The sequence below is a fragment of the Siphateles boraxobius genome, unplaced genomic scaffold (genome assembly GCF_051911475.1).
Source record: "Siphateles boraxobius isolate OS27281-9 unplaced genomic scaffold, OSU_SipBor_1 3, whole genome shotgun sequence".
NCBI classification, from domain to species: domain Eukaryota; kingdom Metazoa; phylum Chordata; class Actinopteri; order Cypriniformes; family Leuciscidae; genus Siphateles; species Siphateles boraxobius.
The window spans coordinates 13136202-13155126 of NW_027508919.1; the positions used below are offsets into that span (position 1 = coordinate 13136202).

Below are 18925 nucleotides of genomic sequence, written 5' to 3' on the forward strand. Positions count from 1 at the left end.
TAACTTAATCGGTCATATTCAAAAAGTTGAAAACTAGTTCTGTAAGACAGTAATAATGAGAGTTAGCCGGAAACGTACACAATATAAAACACAAAACTATGTATTTTGAGCACAAGGTAGAAAATATATACCTCAATAATTATTCATACTTACAGGTTGTGATTCCGAGGACCAACCTGCTCAAAATAAACTGGGTACTGACCCATCTTTCTAGAGTTTTGCAAATCCCGCATTGAACTCCCGAGATTTAAGAAGCAGTCGTCAGTAAAATGACGTGTTTGTGGGCGGACAATGTACAATATAAGTGGCCATTATGCAAATGTATTATCTAGTGATGTAGAACCGTAACGCAGTCTGGATCCGAATAACAGACGACTCGTTTAGGCGGTTCAGCGTCGATTCTTTCTTTTGGGAGACAATAACTTAATTTATCGTGCAATTTAGACTTAACAACTTTGTAGAGAGTTTACATTTACAAACAGCTATATTACACACTGGGCACTTTAAGGAATTGATCAGATGTCTCTTGATGATGGGCACCAGGACACACAACTTTTATATTTTTCAGTGGTTCCTCTTGGTTGAAATCACAGTTTAGGTTATGGTGTTAAGCTGTCTGTTACGCATCTTATATTATCTTAAATAGTCCTAAAAACCTGGAAATCCATTCATGGGTGTCTAATAACCATAATTTCTCCTGCCTTTGGTAAAAAGTGGCTGCATTAAAACATGTATATGTTTTCTGATCACTGTCTCCCAAATGAAAAGCAATTAGCAAAATATGTTTGCAAGCCATGTGCAAGGTGTATGCAGGGACTAATTGAATCTAGGGTGGTACTGTGATCTGCTCTCCTTAATGGTTAGTATGGATTGGATGAAGCTAGTTAAAACCAGCATCTAAACCCAAACATTTTGTCAATAGGTTAACTACAGTATTACCTTTGTTAAAGTTTAACTTTTGCCATGTCAAACTAGTTTGAAAATACTCCGGTGAAAGTCATTAAGGCCCAGAATCCTTTTAGAGATTGTTCATCCAAAAATAAAAAATTCTGTCATGGTTGTCTCTGTAATTCTGTCATCATTTACCCTCATGTCGTTCCAAAGCTGTTAGACTTTTTTCCTCTGTGGAACACAAAAGACAGTTTCAGCTGTTTTTGTCGCTACGATGAAATAAGTTAAGACAATTTTTACAATTACTTCCACAGAACAAAGAAAGAAATTCAGGTTTGGAATTACATGAAAGTGGTAAAATGATTACAATTTTTATTTTTTGTGAACTATCCCTTTGAGGATTCTGTGGCCATGATGAGTGAGATGGAGAAAAGGATAATCTCCACAGTGCTCTATTGGCTCTATATGGACAGCCCTTTGGACTGACCCATAATGGGTTTTTTTTTCTTTAATTAAATATGAAACTAGTGTTGCTGTTGCCTAAAGGTTTAAAGCAAAGAACTGGACATATTCTACAGTTTGTTTTGACATCTAAAGGGCTGTCTGTGAGACAACAAAGATGGTCAATTAATCTTTTAATGAATATCAGTGGATTGTGAGTGTGTTCATATAAAATTAGTATTAAAGGGATAAAAAAAATGAAAATTTAACAGGGCCTGACAAAGTCTGTATTTGTAGCATATCTTAAAATGAACATTATCCATGCATCTGTAATTGTGATTACAGAGGCCATGAGGGAAACTTGCTCTTGCTGAGGGTCACATGCAGCCCTGTACTTACTGTGAAAAACAGAAGGACTCAAATCATGAGTATCAGCAAAGTCAGACCTCTTATGAAGCTTCTCATTCCAGCATGTTGCCCCAAGGTCTGTCTGATAATATTACAGCTGACTGGGCTGAAATCTATCCAGATTTACTTTCCTTTAGAAGAGTTGGCACACTGTAGCAGAATATAGCATGTGGAGAGGCTAAATCTTTCCTGTCATAATTAACCAACATAAAAATATGAGAGCTGATACTACGCACATTTGAAGTGAACCAAGATGGGATTTAAAACGTACTTTAATAGACAAATAGCAGAAGTGTAACAAAAAAACTAATTGAATAAATATGTTTGAAATTTGATTGCATTACAGTTTTATCAACAGCATTTCATTATGTATTATGTGAGATGTAGCCGAGTATTGTTAATTGCAAATCCAAATTATATTTACAATCTTAATTATTTTTTGTTGTTATAAACTAAATCATGACTTCAACAAAAAAAACTGGGGCACATGAAATTACAACAAAACACCCTTATTGATAAAACTTAACGGAAAATCATAATAAACGACGATGTCTATGACTACTGTATGTCATCACAATGATTAATCTCAAGTTTGTGATAAAACATGAGAAAGTATCTGAGCTAGTGTTGACCGAGGAATGAGTGTTAAATATTCCTGTCTTTCCTCAGACAGGGACTCAGGGATTAGACAGAGCTATCGGGCCCTGAAAGGTCAGGCTCATTAAAAGTCCCTTTCTTGCATCTCAATGATTCAAGAAAAATCCCAAGCTTTCATTAAACCGGACTCTGGTACCCCTGTAAAGCTTCCTGTGGAGCCATTACCAGCAACCCCAATGGCCTTTGTTTTGACCAGGCCGACAGATACTGCTCCTGTCAGACAAGAGGCAAACACTTCATATAAAGTTCAGTTAATGAACGTTTTTCTCTTCCTTCATTTTCAGCTGAGCTTTTTTTCTTTTCTTTTCTTTTTTTTGGTCAGGCTGATAGAGAAATTGTCTTGGAGTTTCTAGCTCCTCATTTCATCTCTACCACAGTGGCTCTGTGTTTATCAGCTGACCTCCTGGGAATCCCCTAAGCGAATCCCTTTCGCTGTATCCCATCATTTCCACACCTCAGGAACACTTCACTCACACTTTGAAGAGTAGCCCTCATGTTCGCACAGTTACGTGATTGGATTGTGGCGCTGGTACAGTTCTGTCTTATGGGAACGGATCTGAGATACTGTGAAGTGAGAAATGGGTAAAGGCAGTTATTATAAATTAATGACGGCTGATGCAGGGGTCAGCCATCTCTCAAGGCTTACATTGAAAAAATGTTTTGGTCATCACCCAACTGAAGGCAACAGCCCAGCATGAAACAAGCTTAGATCTGCCTCTGTTAACATCCCCCCAGTTATTTCCCAGCTCCCTGAAAAGTTCAGAGAGGGGAATTTTATTCTAATCTTTAATTGTACCCCCTTCTAAACTTTTATGCGTTGTCGTTGAAAAATTAAGCATGCTATGATACATTATGCTGATGTATTCACCATCTGAAACCATTTTTGATGACTAAGAACTCATGGGGGGGGATTCAAATCCAGTCATGAATCTTTCCACATAATCGTGACAAAAATGAAAAGAAATATTGTAACAAACAGTAACTATGTAAGATTTAACACACATACACTGTGTATCTCTATAATCAGTGCAGTAAAACCTCCAGACAATTATAGTTCACAGGGCTGCAGGTCAATGATAGAAGTTAATTAATTACTTTTTAATTGAACACTGTTGACAGATTGCTTTTATGAGAGATGGAAGGTGATCACATGTGACCTGCTAACTTAATATAACAGATTTATCACACTGCTCAAATCCACTTTTTCTGTTTTATTATTCTCTATGAGCATGTCGTCTGAGGCTATATGTTCATTCCTCCCACAAATTCCGAGAAATAATTGCTAACATGAGAAATTGTATTAAAGGAGATCTGAGTATGTATGTGTCAATATTTCAATATGATATTGGTCATATTTGTCTTTCCATTTTCTTCTCTACATGCAGCCTGAAATAGTTTATTCAAGATGTCAGGGAAAATCATATTTCAGACAAATCATTATAGTGCATCCAAAGACAACTATTATTATAACAAAACAATTGAAACATTAAGTTCATGTTAAAATACAGATAAAAAGATAATGCAAAATTATTTTATAAAAGAGTCTAAATTATAATTAGAGAGTGTGGGGTAAGCTGTGCCACTTTTTACTTCAGTGGTCCTCTAGGTATGAAAAAATTACATGGGTAAAGGAAAAAAGGAGGCAAAACTAATTATATTTCATGACATATTTAATTTCAAATACAAATCACACATTATGCAACATGCCAAAGGGTAAGCTAAATGCTTGGAAATATAAATAAATGTAAATAAAAATTAGGGCTATCAAAGTTGACACGTTAATGCATGCAATTAACCTTAAATACATAGCTCGTTTAATTAATTAAACGCAAATAAATTACTGAAGCACATGTAATTGCGTCATTAACGTAATTTACGTCACGCAATCAGGAAGCACCTGTAACCCTTGAGGGTGGTGGAAATTTCTACTACCCTTTATTTCACTTCTCTGTTTGAGATCAGGTCATTTTAAGCCACTAAACTCCTGGAAAATGTTCAGAAAGCAAATTTATTCAAACAATCAGTCCAAAAAAGTGCTAATGTTAAGAAACAAAGGCTGATTACATCAGAGATGTCAGAGGAAGTTGAGTTTTCAATGAATTATTCATTCCAATGTGTGTTTCTCACATGAGCTACGATCTCACATGAGTCATATTCTGCGATTGCTTCTGAAGAGTGTGAGTCCTCATCAAGGTAAAGACGATTGTGCTGATGTACAGGAAATGGAAACGTAATTCCGTTATATTGATGCAAAAACAAAAGGTGTGAGTTCTCTACGCTCTGTTCGCACATTTCCAGCCAGGAAAAAGTTTCTACGTTTTCAACAGGACCAATGTAATGGTATTTCTTGCATTTGAATGCAAAACTTACTATCACAATTATTTGAACCACTGTCAAGGCTTATTCCACATTAAAGGGGTGATAAAACGCATTTTTTCGAAGGCCTGATTGTGTTTGTGGGGTGCACTGTAACATGTGTTCATGCTTCGTTTTTAAAAAATTGCATTATTTTTCATATATTTTACCTTTATTCTACACTGCTCTGTCCCTCCTTGTAGAAACGGTCTGATGGTTTCCGGGTTCTATGAAGCCAGTCCCTCAAAAATACACAATGGGCTCAGATTGGTTAGCTGGCCCAGTGTGTTGTGATTCGCTAACCACCTAGTGCACGTTTTTCGGAAACGTCACGCCCCTTAACTTTACCGGTAGATTGTGCTTTGGTGTATTCATAGATGCCACCTACGTCACTAGAAATAGAACGCCGCCATATTGATGACCGATCGCGCCCGGTATGGCCGCCAAACTGCGCATTTGAATGAGAGAGAAAGACAGAGATACATGGATAACATTTCAATTTTAGGCTCCGATCCTTATTTGTTACCCCCAGTTTTCTTTTGTCCTTTATTATCTGCCCCAGACTTGCCCCCAATTTGCCTTCCATGATATATTATATATATATATATATATATTTATCTTGTACATAACCCCTCCCCATACAGTGGGGAACGCTTGTTGAAGGCTTTCAAGAGTACGTACGCGTATCAATATGCTGTTGCTGGATGGGTAACAAACGTAAAAGTGCGGCACCTGGCCACCAAGGATTTATATTGAATCCCGGGGAATGTAGGTATTATAAAACAAATTCAAATGTATGATTTTGGTGGTAGTTTGCTCTGACTAGGTAGCGAGTTGTTGGCTAGCTAAGTGGCTAACAGCTGGTAGCTTGCAGGTGTTGGGCCGAATTTCGACCCCCTGCCAAAAGGCCTGTCGCGATAGTCAATAAATCAATTAATCGCACGATAAAAAAAATGAGCTCGATAATTTTTCCGGCCGCGATAATTTCCATTTGCATGCTTGTTTGTTTGTTTTCCTCGTCTCTCTCTCTCTCTCTCTCTACCAAAGAGACTGGATGACAACTCTGTTTAAGACATAACCAACATATTTTACTCGCGCGCTGTATAGGGGTCTATGGCTGCACGCTTCGGGTCGGGTGTGTGCGCAAAGAAAGATGAGACATGATACAATATTAGACATTCATACAATATGAGACATTTCTTCTATCCTTTTCTTTTGGTATAGAATAAAATACCAGTTCGGGGTTCCTCTTTTGGCTGTTGTTGCAGCCAACTGCACAACATATTGCAGGCATTACTGAGACCGTCGGTCGTCAAGATGGCGGCGCAAAGCTACAGTGACGTCATGTGACCCGAACGAATTATAAACAATGGCGTCAATAAAACCAATCGGACCCAGAGAATGTTAGTGAAGATGATCGAGCAGAACCTGTTGAAGAACGGCTGTTAAACGACGTTTCAGAAAGGTTTGTTTTCTCATTACTTTTTAGATACGCTGTTATTTAATTGTACTAATTATTATAGTACAGTATTACACAAAATAAGCTTCATAAACAAGAATTTCATATAATTGTTTAAACAAATTATACTACGGTCCCCTTTTTTTTTACTCAAAAAAAGGGATTTTTTGAGTAAAGACTGCGGATCTATAGTGATCGTTACTGACTGTATGGAACCATTACCTTTGTATTTTTAGAACCAAATATCTGTCGCCAGAACTATTAACTTTAACCCAAAACGAACACTAAACATCGGCTATACTACAGTAGCCAAATCAAACACAGAACCATGTTTGGCATGCCTGTAGATAAACAAGCATATAGATAAACAATACATAAAAGCTCTAATCAAAGAATAATTTACACTAATTCCAAGTTCGCTGTTGAGATTAAGAAAAAAGTTGGTAACGTTAGGTGTTTGTCGGATAACGTTAAGTATGAATGAGCATTTAACAAACTAGTTTGCAGAGCCAAACAGCGTTGTCATTTGTTTACTTCCTTGCTACAACGTACACTTAACAATATGAACTATTACAGGAAAATGCATTGACGAAAAATAAATCATACTTACAGGTTGTGGCCCATAAACAACAGCTTCTGTTCTTAAAGTTGGAACTGCTCCATCTTTAAGGACAAGCCGTTGTGCGAATCCTGCATTGAGCTCGCGAAGATTGTGGAAGCTTTCCTCCGTAAAATGTCCAGCACAGAGAGCGAGATTTGGGTAATAATTATGAGGGACTGAGTTAAAAATAAATTAACCATTGATCCCTAACTCACCCGACCCTAGGAAGGCTGAACAAAGTGGACCTGCAATCCGGATGAAAATAACAGCACTTCGACGGCATTGCGGCAACAACAGCCTACTATACTATACTATAACAACTCTTATCCACAGCAATATAAAATGGCCTCGCCCCCTTATTTAGTATTCTCGGAGGAGGGGTTTAGGGGTTAGTGATGTCAGAAACCCTGGAGGAATGTCGTGTAGTACCTACCGGCCGTTTGCTGTAGTCCTTAGAAATTGATTTCATTAAAAGCAAATATCTCCCTTTGCTTTGAACTTTGAGCGTTGTAACTTTGCAGATGTTTGTTTATGCTCAAACAGCAACATTACACACTAGCTAAAGTTAGAAAAGTGAAATCGTGTTTTACCACCCCTTTAACGGGGAGATATATAGTTTGGACATAGGCAGAGGGTGAACCATCCCCAGGGAAAGGCTTAAGGGTAAGTTTAGCTTACGCTACGGGAAAGATTCATCTTCTCGAAGATATTGAAGCTAAAAAATTATCCTTAATTTTGTATTCATTGTCAACGCAGTGCAGCAGCTAGCAGACCTAGAGCAGGCCATCTCTCTTGCTCATTGGCTGCCCTGCGGGCAACTGCTGCAGCCTACCAGTGAGCCCAGCGTGACGTCCCGCCCAATGAAGGGCGCCCGCGCCTTCATAGCGTCACAGCCCCCAAGAATGGGCGTGGCTTACCGTATAAAAGTAGGGGCTGTAGGCTGACTTCCCTGGTTTTTCGTCGACTGAGGCGAAGTCGCTCGTGGCGCGAGCACGGCCGGTTACGCAATACTCGTTCCCTCTCTAGAGAGAACCGAGGTTACGTTAGTAACCGAGTATCGTTCTCTTACGAGAGGTTCTCTCGTATTGCGTAAGTTTAGCTTACGCTACGGGAACACTTTGTCAACGCCGTGCACGCCAAGCATCCACCATGAGACCCTGAACTTTCAGGGGAACCCCATAAGTGGAAAAAATAAGGTGGCCAGCAGCGCGGGCCATCACTTGTACATAAGCACACATAGGGAATACAGAGCAACGCGCCGGTCTGTATAGGCACATGGCACATACCCTACTAGTGCAGCTCAACCAGGAGAGCTGAGTCACGTGAGAGTGATCTGAGCAGGAAGATCTGGGCAGAATACACGTCTCCTTCAAACTGACAAAAGTTTAGCCTGCAAGGCAGGAACTTCTAGGTTATAAAACCTGACAAAGGTAGACGGAGACTACCTCCAGCCCGCCGCTACACATATGTCATGGATAGAAATCCCACTGGACCACCCCCACGACGAGGCCACGGCTCTCGTGGAATGAGCCCTGATGCCCAGAGGGCATTGCAGACCTTTTGACGCGTAAGCAGCTGCTATAGCGTCCACTATCCATCTGGACAGGCTCTGTTTCGAGGAGGCGAGACCCTTGGTGCGCCCACCAAACGAAACAAAAAGCTGTTCTGAACGCCTGAAGGAGGCAGAGCGCGTAATGTAAAATCTCAGCGCACTGACAGGGCAGAGGAGATTCTTCTCACTTTCGCTGTCAGATGCTGGCAGAGCTGACAGCGAAATAACTTGCGCTCTGAATGGAGTGCCCATCACTTTAGGAACATAGCCATGTCTAGCTCTGAGGATGACTTTAGAGTCATTCGGCCCGAACTCAAGACACGACGCGCTGACAGACAGCGCATGCAGGTCCCCCACACGTTTTACTGACGACAGTGCAGTCAGAAAGATGGTTTCCAGTGATAGATATTTCAACCCCACGGAGTCTAGTGGTTCAAATGGAAAGGCTTTCATGGCCTCGAGGACCAATGAAAGATCCCACATAGGAACCGATGGGGGGCGCGGCGGGTTCATCCTTCTAGCTTCTCTAAGGAAGCGGATGACCAACTCATGTCTTCCCAGTGACTGGCCGTGCGTTGATTCTGCGAACGCTGCAACGGCCGCCACGTATACTTTGAGCTTGGATGGGGACCTCCCCTTATCCAACAGCTCTTGTAGGAAGGTGAGCAGATGCGCCACCCCGCGTGTCCGTGGGTCCAGACCTCTGTCGGTGCACCATCCGGAGAACACCGACCATTTAGACGCGTAGAGCCTTCCCGTGGAAGGAGCTCTAGGCTGCGTGATCGTGTTAATCACTCCTTCTGGCAGGGCAACGAGTACCCGTTGATCAACCATGCGTGCAGAGACCAGCGCTCTGGATGGGGATGCCAGATCGCGCCGCGAGCGTGAGAGAGGAGGTCTGCCCTCACCGGAATCGGTCACGGAGCTGTAAGTGACAGCCCTGCTAGTTCCGGGAACCAAATCTGATTCTCCCAACGCGGGGCTATGAGGAGCACCGAGTGCCGCGTTTCCCTGATTCTCTTGATCACCTGTGGTAACAGAGAGACCGGAGGGAAAGCATATAGCGGGAGGCTGGGCCAAACCTGGGCCAGCGCATCCTCGTCCTTCGAGAAGAACGTCGGGCATTGAGCATTGTCTTTTGACGCAAATAGGTCGACTTCCGCTCTGCCAAATAGGCGCCACAGCTTCTGGACCGTTTGGGGGTGCAGGGACCATTCCCCTGGGGGAACATTGTCCCTGGACAGTTTGTCTGGGCCGTCGTTCAAATGGCCAGGCACATGCGCCGCCCTCATCTGAGACCAAATAAGGAGGCGTTCCGTCAGATTGCAGAGATTTCTGGATCTGACACCGCCCTGACGTTTTACATAGGATACCACGGACATGTTGTCCAAGCGGACAAAACATGTTGGTCCTGTATGAACGGGAGGAAGCGCTTCAGCGCGTTCTCGACCGCTATCATTTCCAGACAGTTTATGTGAAAACACTCCTCTTGGTCTGACCACTGGCCGAAGACCGGTCTGCCCTCGAACAGCGCGCCCCAACCGAGTTGGACGCGTCTGTCGAAATGACTTTCCATAAGAGATGGTTCCCATCATCACTCCCTGCTGGTACCAGTCGGCTACTAACCAGGGCTGCAGAGCCGCTACGCAGGTCTGAGTCACTCTGATTTTCTGGCCGCCAGAAACCCAGGCTCGGCGGGACGCGCGAGCATTCAACCAGCGTTGGAGCGGGCGCATGCGCAGTAGGCCCAGCTGTAGCACCGCTGCAGCTGATGCCATACAGCCCAACATCCTTTGAAATGTTTTCAAAGGGAGAAAGCTGCCGTGTCGATAAGCGAGCCGCCATGGTCACCGAGTCCAGTTCTGCTATTCCTAAAAAGGAAATTGACTGGCTGGGCAGTAATGAGCTCTTGGTTCAGTTGACCGTGAGACCCAAGCTTTCCAAGTGACTGAAAAGCACTGTTCTGTGAGATAGCAGTTCTGTCTCTGACTGTGCCAATATCAGCCAATCGTCCAGATAGTTCATTATTCGCAGCCCCTGACTTCTCAGGGGGGCGAGCGCCGCGTCCATGCACTTCGTAAATGTACGGGGTGCTAGGGACAGGCCGAACGGCAGGACTGTGTATTGATATACCTGACCGTCGAAGGCGAATCTCAAAAATTGCCTGTGACGGATATTATCTGAATCTGAAAATAGGCATCTTTCAGATCTAGAGAAATAAACCAGTCCCTCGAGCGAATGTGCGCGAGGATTTTCCTGGTCGTAAGCATTTTGAACGGTCTTGTCGCAGCACTTTGTTCAAATGTCTCAGATCTAGGATAGGTCTGAAGGCTCCGTCCTTCTTGGGACGAGAAAATATCGTCTGTAAAAGCCTGACTCGCTCAGAGAAGGCGGTACCTTTTCTATAGCCCCTTTGCACAGCAGCTTTGCTATTTCTGCGTGAAGTAGGTGTGCTACTTCCGCATTCACTATCGTCGCGGTCCGGGCTTGAAAGCGCGGGGGGCGGCGAATTAATTGAAGTCTATAGCCCTGCTTTATTGTGCTCAGCACCCATTATGAAATCCCTGGGATAGTTTCCCACGCAGCTATGTGAGCCGCTAGGGGGCGAATGGCCTCCGGGTTCAGATCGCCGCCATTTGCGGGCTTGTGAAACTGAACCGGAGCCGAAAGCGCGGCGCGCGCGCTCTCGGTTCTGGGCAATGGCTGCTCGCTGAAAAGCCGAAACCGGCTGATTTATATGAGATGTCCCAATCATAAGGGATGGGGAACATTCTTTTTTCACTTTTTGATGCGCGAGCAGCGCTCCGGGCGGAAAAGCTTCCTGTAAGCGTGAGCGCGTGCACGAGACTTACAAGTGTATTTGACGCCCCGATCATAATGGATGGGGAACGTCTTATTAATGCCCTGCGTTTTGTGATAACACTTAAACGCGCTGGCGGAGGTTTGTGTTAGCAAGCGTGAACGCTCTCTGGCGGGCACGAGACTTACATTCATAACCTGCTTTCTTGATCGTGTAACAGAGCGGGCAGATAGTGGGCACAGACCTGTGGACACAATTGTTACATTCAACACTCGAGCGGCTTTTCTGCGCTTTATGAGAGTGTGCTCTGTGAGTGACACGAGATTCGAAGTGCTTGTGTGTAGGGGTGAACACTGGGGCGTGAGCACTTTCACTACACTTAAAACACCTACGGCATGAGCCGGACCAAACATTATACTCTTTTTGAGATTTCTCTGGGTCGCCGTGAAAACGGCGTTTGTGTGCAGGCGAGAGGGTGAACAAACCGGCTCGTTGGCTGCTAAATGAACCACTGCAGTAGCCTGTTTGAAGGGGACTGACAGGGAAATAAACTTTGACGCCGGTCCGGCCGCAGCGGGACACGCGCGTCTTTTCGGAGGCGATGTGTCAGTTAGTAAGCGTGAGCGCTCGTGAGCGGGCATGTAACTTACATTCTTAACCTGACATGTATGAGGCTGTTCTGGCCGTGTGACAGAGCGGGCAGAAAATAGGCGTGAGCACAGAGTTGTGGGCACGTTTCCTACATCTAGCACTCGAGCGGCATTTGCCAGCTTTATGAAGGTGGGCTCAGCGGGAGACCCGGGGGGTATTGTGTTTGTGTGTAAGGGTGAACACCGAGATGTGGGCACCTTTTCTACACTCAAGACACCAACGGCGTGAGCCGGATAACCAGACATTATACTCACTTGAAATTTCTCTGGGTCCCCTTCAGGGGACTGACAGGGCGAGACATTTCGACGGCGGCGCGCAAGCCCGTCCGGGCCATGCAGAGAGCTCGAGAGGGCTCTGCATGACGCGCGAACAGGGACGCGAGGGCGGGGTAGCTCTCTTGTAACGTAAAGAGAGCTAGCCGCGTGCTCGTTGGTCGAGCAGAACTAGGAACAGTGTTTGTATGAGGGCACGCGCACAAGTAGTGGGCACGGGACCTACATCTGACACAGATGATGCCCGTCCGGGTCATGTAGAGAGCTCGAGAGGGCTCTTCATGACGCACGAACGGGGACACGAGGGCAGGGTAGCTCTCTTGTAACGTAAAGAGAGCTAGCTGCGTGCTCGTTGGTCGAGCAGAACTGTATAAAAATTTCTGCTCTTACCACGCATCCAGTACGTTGCGTATGTTGATGCCCGTCCGGGTCATGCAGAGAGCTCAAGAGGGCTCTGCATGACGCGCGAAAGGCGACGCGAGGGCGGGTAGCTCTCTTGTAACGTAAAGAGAGCTAGCCGCGTGCTCGTTGGTCGAGCAGAACTGGGAACAGTGTTTGTATGAGGGCGCGAGCACTAGTAGTGGGCACGGGACCTACATGTGACACAGATGATGCCTGTCCGGGTCATACAGAGAGCTCGAGAGGGCTCTGCATGACGCGCGAAACGGGGGTGCGAGGTCGCGCGGCGCTGTGGTTAAAGACTTCGATTCAAGCCCGCCGGGTCGACATCGGAAGTTCCTCGCAGTGCTCGCATCCTCCATCGAGAGGGCGAGGCTGCGTGTTCCTGGCCCAGGCAGAGAGCGTAGATGGGCGGTCTCCAACGCTGAGCGGCTCTGCACGAGCCATAGGAAGTGCGAGACATCTTGAAAAAGACGTCTCGATGCTCTTTTAGAGGTGTAGAACATAGAATATAGAGATAAAAGGATATGTCGCCGGATAGCGTAGCTCGCACGGATGGCTGAAGGTGGCGAAGACGGCCGGCTTCCTCAGCACTGTCCTAAGCTGGCTGTTTCGCTTGTTCAATGGCGGCGGTGGCTTCTCTCAGATCCAGCGATGCGAAGAGCTTGCTGAAGAGAAGAAAAATCAGGGAAGTCAGCCTACAGCCCCTACTTTTATACGCTAAGCCACGCCCATTCTTGCGGGCTGTGACGCTATGAAGGCGCGGGCGCCCTTCATTGGGCGTGACGTCACGCCGGGCTCACTTGTAGGCTGCAGCAGTTGCCCGCAGGGCAGCCAAAGAGCACGCGAGATGGCCTGCTCTAGGTCTGCTAGCTGCTGCACTGCGTTGACAATGAATAGAAAATTAAGGATAATTTTTTGGCTTCAATATTTTGAGAAGATGAATCTTTCCCGTAGCGTAAGCTAAACTTACGCAATACGAGAGAACCTCTCGTTACAAACTAAAGTTTAAAAACTAAAGTTTTATTTAAATTCTGGATGGAGCGCTCCGTTTATATTAAAGCTGTCACTCATCTCAGTCACGATCTCTCAAAGTTATGACTCCACAATGAATCTCGTATGTAGCCTACATAATCTCTACATTTTGTTTGTTATAATTAAGTTATAGCGAGAGGATTGGCGAGAGTGCAGAACTTAGCAATGGACAAAACTCCGGCGTATTGAACGGTAAATGGATGCTAACTTAAACATCTCTGATTGGCCATTACATTAAAGAAATCAACAGATATGTTTTTGATTGGCTACATTGCTCAACGCTGCAAAAACATGTTGTAAATAGAAACAATTGATGCACTCAAGAGAGCAAACAGCAAATCTCTTTCGCCAGTATTCTATTATTATGGAGAAAACTGATCCTAGACCAGCAGTTTGGGCAGCTTTTCCTGCTAAAAACAATCAGAAGTAGCAGCAGTCAGTGGTTTGAGCGAGAAAATTCCACACTAGTATCAAGTCCATGGCCAGGGGAAGGCTAAAGGTCATTGCACACAAATTTTTCGCAGGTTAAAAAATAAATACGACCTCACATTATGTCAATGACCCTTACACACTCCCTCCGAAACTTTCGTTCGTCATAAAAAAAAATTCGGATCGGGTTCGATTTTCTGGGTTTTTCGCATCCTCAGCCATAGATATATACACTAGATGTTGCCTTGGGATTCTAAGCATGCGTCAATATCACCGTCATCTTGGAACAGGGGTCTTGTCATAGGAAGTAGCTAACGCTGAATTCATGGATGGCGCCGGACATTTGTGCTGCGTATGGATGTTCACACGAACGAAATCTAAAAACCAGACAGCAAGGGATTACATTTCACAAGAATGTGAAATTTTGTACATTTTTTTAAATTTCTCTGCACTCAATGATAAATACATGTCTGACTGTTGAAACGAACCAAAACAACTAGAAAATCGCATTCATGACGATTTATGGTGATTTTATTTCCGTTAGACCTTTTCCTACATTGATGCTGATGCATCAAAGAGGAGGGGCTCCCCTGTTCCATGATGGCGGCTCTATTGACACATTCGTTCCAATGAACTGCCGTACCCAAGGCAACATCTGGTGTATATATCTATGATCCGTAGCAAGCCGTTTGAATGGTGTTTTGACAATTCAGAGCCACCGAATGACAAATACGAAAAAAAAAAAAACGCACACGAAAAATTCGGACTCAGTGTGCAAGGACCTTAAGCCTTGGCATCCTTACACACGCTTGACCTATGAGTTTCGAAAACATGCTTCATTTAATAATTCATAGCAAATCTTTGAACAAATAATGTTCATGGTTTTATACATTGCCGATTCTCCAACATGTATGATAATATTTTTGACCTCTTTACTTTTGTTTTGACAATATTTATTCCATCTACCATAAATATTACTTTGACATGCAAAAGAATGGTTTTAGTATAAAAAAATTGCTTAGTACTTTTCTCATGGCATCTCTCATTGCCAAATGTGTATCTATAAATAAATGGTATATAAATACATACAGATTTTATCTACATGTATCCACTCTTTTTTCCTATTTTTTTTCAAGGATGGATATGGATTCTACCACTTTATATAAAAAATGTTTGTGCCATTGCAGATGAAGAATATGTACTACAAAATGAGCATCAATACCACAACACCCACCACAGCTTCAAAATGGATATTGTAAATATGTAGACAGCCTAATCACTTGCCTGAAATGACAAGTTGGTGCATTTCAAATGTGACTGCGTAATCTCTTTGAAATATTTTAATACCAGACAACCAAAACAACAGAAACCATGGATTACACCCAGCACAAACACAAGCAATGGACCTTTGCCATGGCTTCTCGCCATTGCTGTTCTTTGTGTGCCTGAGCCACATATTATATAAACCATTTTTATGGGAATTAGAATGTAATCGGACTGTCCGTAATACTCTGTGGAGTTAAGAAGAACGTTCATTCTTTAGGTGAGTTGGAGAAAAAGCGAGAAAGACAGAAAGTAAAACATATGATCTCTCTCCTAGTGAAATAAAGAGTGAGAAAGGGAAAAGCCAACCTGTAAAGAGCTCAATGAAATGAAGCTGCCCGAGTTCAGAAAGGCTTAGATATGAACTTGGCACAGTTGTGCATATCAGCCTGTGAGGTTTATAAACACAATTTGATGCCAATGGTACTTGGATGCAAACTGAGTCAGACACTCAAGACTAAAAAAACAAACTTGATCGCTGCCTCTTCTGCGACTCTTTAAAAATGGATGCTCCGCTCTATCATCATAAAATCTTCTGAAAAAAAAAGTGGGAATGTGAGCAAAAAGCCAGATTTTCTAAGGCAGTTGGACCACACTAAAAAGTGGGGGTGATTCATTTAGCAGCCTTTCTTTCATTTTTCGGATAAACAAGAGCTGAGTTGGATGATGAGGAAGCCCTGAAGTCTGTGAGGCAAATTTAAACCCATATTGGAATTTTTCTCACTCCAAGAGAGATCTGTATCTCCCAGGCCTTTGGGGGAGAACACAGCCTCTTGTTACACTTTTTTTCCAAACATTATGCAATCCAAGTATACAGTGATTCACATGGGAGTTTCCACAAAAATTCACTCTACGTTTTCTGTGGTAAAAACACTGAGAAAAAGTCACTGATCAGAAAGTTTGGCGTTAAGAGGAGAGAGATTCTGATGGCCTTCTGTTGCTCATGGGTTGGGGGCTGAGGTCATGACTGATCTGCTTAAAACTGAATCAAAAGCACAGGGAGAAAACACTTTTTCTGAAGTGAAACATCCAGAAAGTGAAAGATCCTGTCAAATCCGGGGCTCCAGCCTCTGGGATCCACTTGCTCCAGCCTCGCAGGTCTGTCAGGCACAGACTGAGTCCCGCTGGAACTGGAATCAAAGTTATCTCCCCTAACTGTGACATTCACAGCATTTCAATTGAGCCATCAGTCTGTCAGACACAATACCTCCCCCTGCCTAGGGATTTAGGGGGTTTGGTTTTTCTTTGCCATGATCACTGTGTCAGGCTTCTGTAAAAACACAGCATGAAGAATGTATGTTTAATGCATTATGCCTCTCTATTCCCTGCAGAAAAGACTATATTGCAGGTCACAAATAAAAAAAAACATTTTTGAATGCTGCTTCACTACTTTCATCAGCTAGACTAGCATGAAAATGCATGCTGGTCTTTTCAGCAAGTCTATTTGAACAGCTCTTTATAAAAGTTCCGTTAAAATGATTCATGACGTTTTTCTCTGTCATTATCACTGACTGTATCTATTGTCCTTTACCTCACCTTTCTCTTTCTGGCTTCTTTCTACACTCCTTCCTCTTCACTTTCTCTATCTCCTGCAGACTGGGCTCCTGTAAAGAGGAGATAAAGTCCTCCAGCAGGCCAGGCCCAAAGCCTATGTCCCCATCGGACTTTCTGGACAAGCTGATGGGAAGAACCTCCGGCTATGATGCTCGCATCAGACCCAACTTCAAAGGTGTGACAGAACGTAAACAAACAAGCTTTTGTCGGGATATGCAACATAACCTACTGTGAAACTGGTAGCAGCTTGATAGCAGTGGCTCCTGGGAACTTAAATGAGGTGACAGTAGATAGAACCCGGTGACCTGACTGTGTGTTACTACTTCAAATTCGTTCGGTTCACATGATGTAACTGTAGCTTTGCACCGCCATCTTGACGACCGACGGTCTCAGTAATGCCCTATGGTAATGCCTGCAATACGCAGTTGGCTGCAACAACAGCCGAAAGAGGAACCCCGAACTGGTATTTTATTCTATACCAAAAGAAAAGGATAGAAGAAATGTCTCATATTGTTTGAATGTCTAATATTGTATCACATCTTTCTGTGCGCACACACCCAACCTGAAGCGTGCAGCCATAGAGCCCTATAACGTTACAGCGCGTGAGTAATGAATTCAGCTCTGTTTCGTGTCTGAATGGACAAATACACACAACATTATGTTTAAATGTCCGTTTTGGAGAGTATTCACGTAAAATATGTCGGTTATGTCTTAAACAGAGTTGTCATCCAGTCTCTTTGGTAGAGAGAGAGAGAGAGAGAGAGAGAGAGAGAGAGAGAGAGAGAGAGAGAGAGAGAGAGAGAGAGAGAGAGAGAGAGAGAGAGAGAGAGAGAGAGAGAGAGAGAGAGAGAGAGAGAGAGAGAGAGAGAGAGAGAGAAGAACTATCGAACGGAAAAACTATCGAGCTCATTTTTTTATCGTGCGATTAATTGATTTATTGACTATCGCGACAGGCCTAATCCAGATTAATGACAGCTAGCTGTGAGCCGTGGCTGACAGCTGGCAAGCTACTAGCTGAGCCACTTAGCTAGCTAACAACTCGCTACCTACTCAGAGCAAACTACCACCAAAATCATACATTTGAATTTCTTTTATAATACCAACATGTCCCATGATTAAATATAAATCCTTGGTGGCCAGGTGCCACTCTTTTACGTCTTTTACCCATCCAGCAACAGCATATTGATACGCGTCTGTACTCTTGAAAGCCTTCAAGCGATCCCCACTGTATGGGGAGGGGTTATGCACAAGATAAATATATATTTATATAATGACCTGTCCTTCTAAAAAAAATAGCATATTGTGATAAAGTTCATTATTTTCCATAATGTAATGATAAAATTAAACAATATCTTCACAATATCCCACAGATTCTCTATGGGGTTCAGGTCAGGAGAGTTGGCAGGCCAATTGAGCACAGTAATACCATGGTCAGTAAACCATTTACCAGTGGTTTTGGCACTGTGAGCAGGTGCCAGATCGTGCTGAAAAATGAAATCTTAATCTCCATAAAGCTTTTCAGCAGATGGAAGCATGTAATGCTCCAAAATCTCCTGATAGCTAGCTGCATTGACCCTGCCCTTGATAAAACACAGTGGACCAACACCAGCAGCTGACATGGCACCCCAGACCATCACTGACTGTGGGTACTTGACACTGGACTTCAGGCATTTTGGCATTTCCTTCTCCCCAGTCTTCCTCCAGACTCTGGCACCTTGATTTCCGAATGACATGCAAAATTTGCTTTCATCCGAAAAAAGTACTTTGGACCACTGAGCAACAGTCCAGTGCTGCTTCTCTGTAGCCCAGGTCAGGCGCTTCTGCCGCTGTTTCTGGTTCAAAAGTGGCTTGACCTGGGGAATGCGACACCTGTAGCCCATTTCCTGCACACGCCTGTGCATGGTGGCTCTGGATGTTTCTACTCCAGACTCAGTCCACTGCTTCCGCAGGTCCCCCAAGGTCTGGAATTGGTCCTTCTCCACAATCTTCCTCAGGGTCCGGTCACCTCTTCTCGTTGTGCAGCGTGTTTTCCCACACTTTTTCCTTCCCACAGACTTCCCACTGAGGTGCCTTGTTACAGCACTCTGGGAACAGCCTA

The 18925-nt window shown here is 43.9% G+C and overlaps 1 protein-coding gene across 5 annotated transcripts in view; it reads left to right on the plus strand.

Moving 5' to 3' along the window:
- The window catches only part of glra4a (glycine receptor, alpha 4a), a 58190-nt gene that overhangs the window by 21031 nt on the left and 18234 nt on the right, over positions 1 to 18925 (plus strand). For 4 of the 5 annotated variants that reach the window (XR_013210362.1, XM_077247913.1, XM_077247914.1 and 1 more), the window contains exon 2: positions 16869 to 17002. The exons of the other annotated variant lie outside the window; for it this stretch is intronic. Coding sequence is in view for 3 of the 4 variants with exons in the window: in XM_077247913.1 (XP_077104028.1) it covers positions 16869 to 17002 (134 nt within the window). In the remaining variant the exon portion in view is untranslated. The remainder of the gene's footprint in view (positions 1 to 16868; positions 17003 to 18925) is intronic. 5 annotated transcript variants of the gene reach the window in all.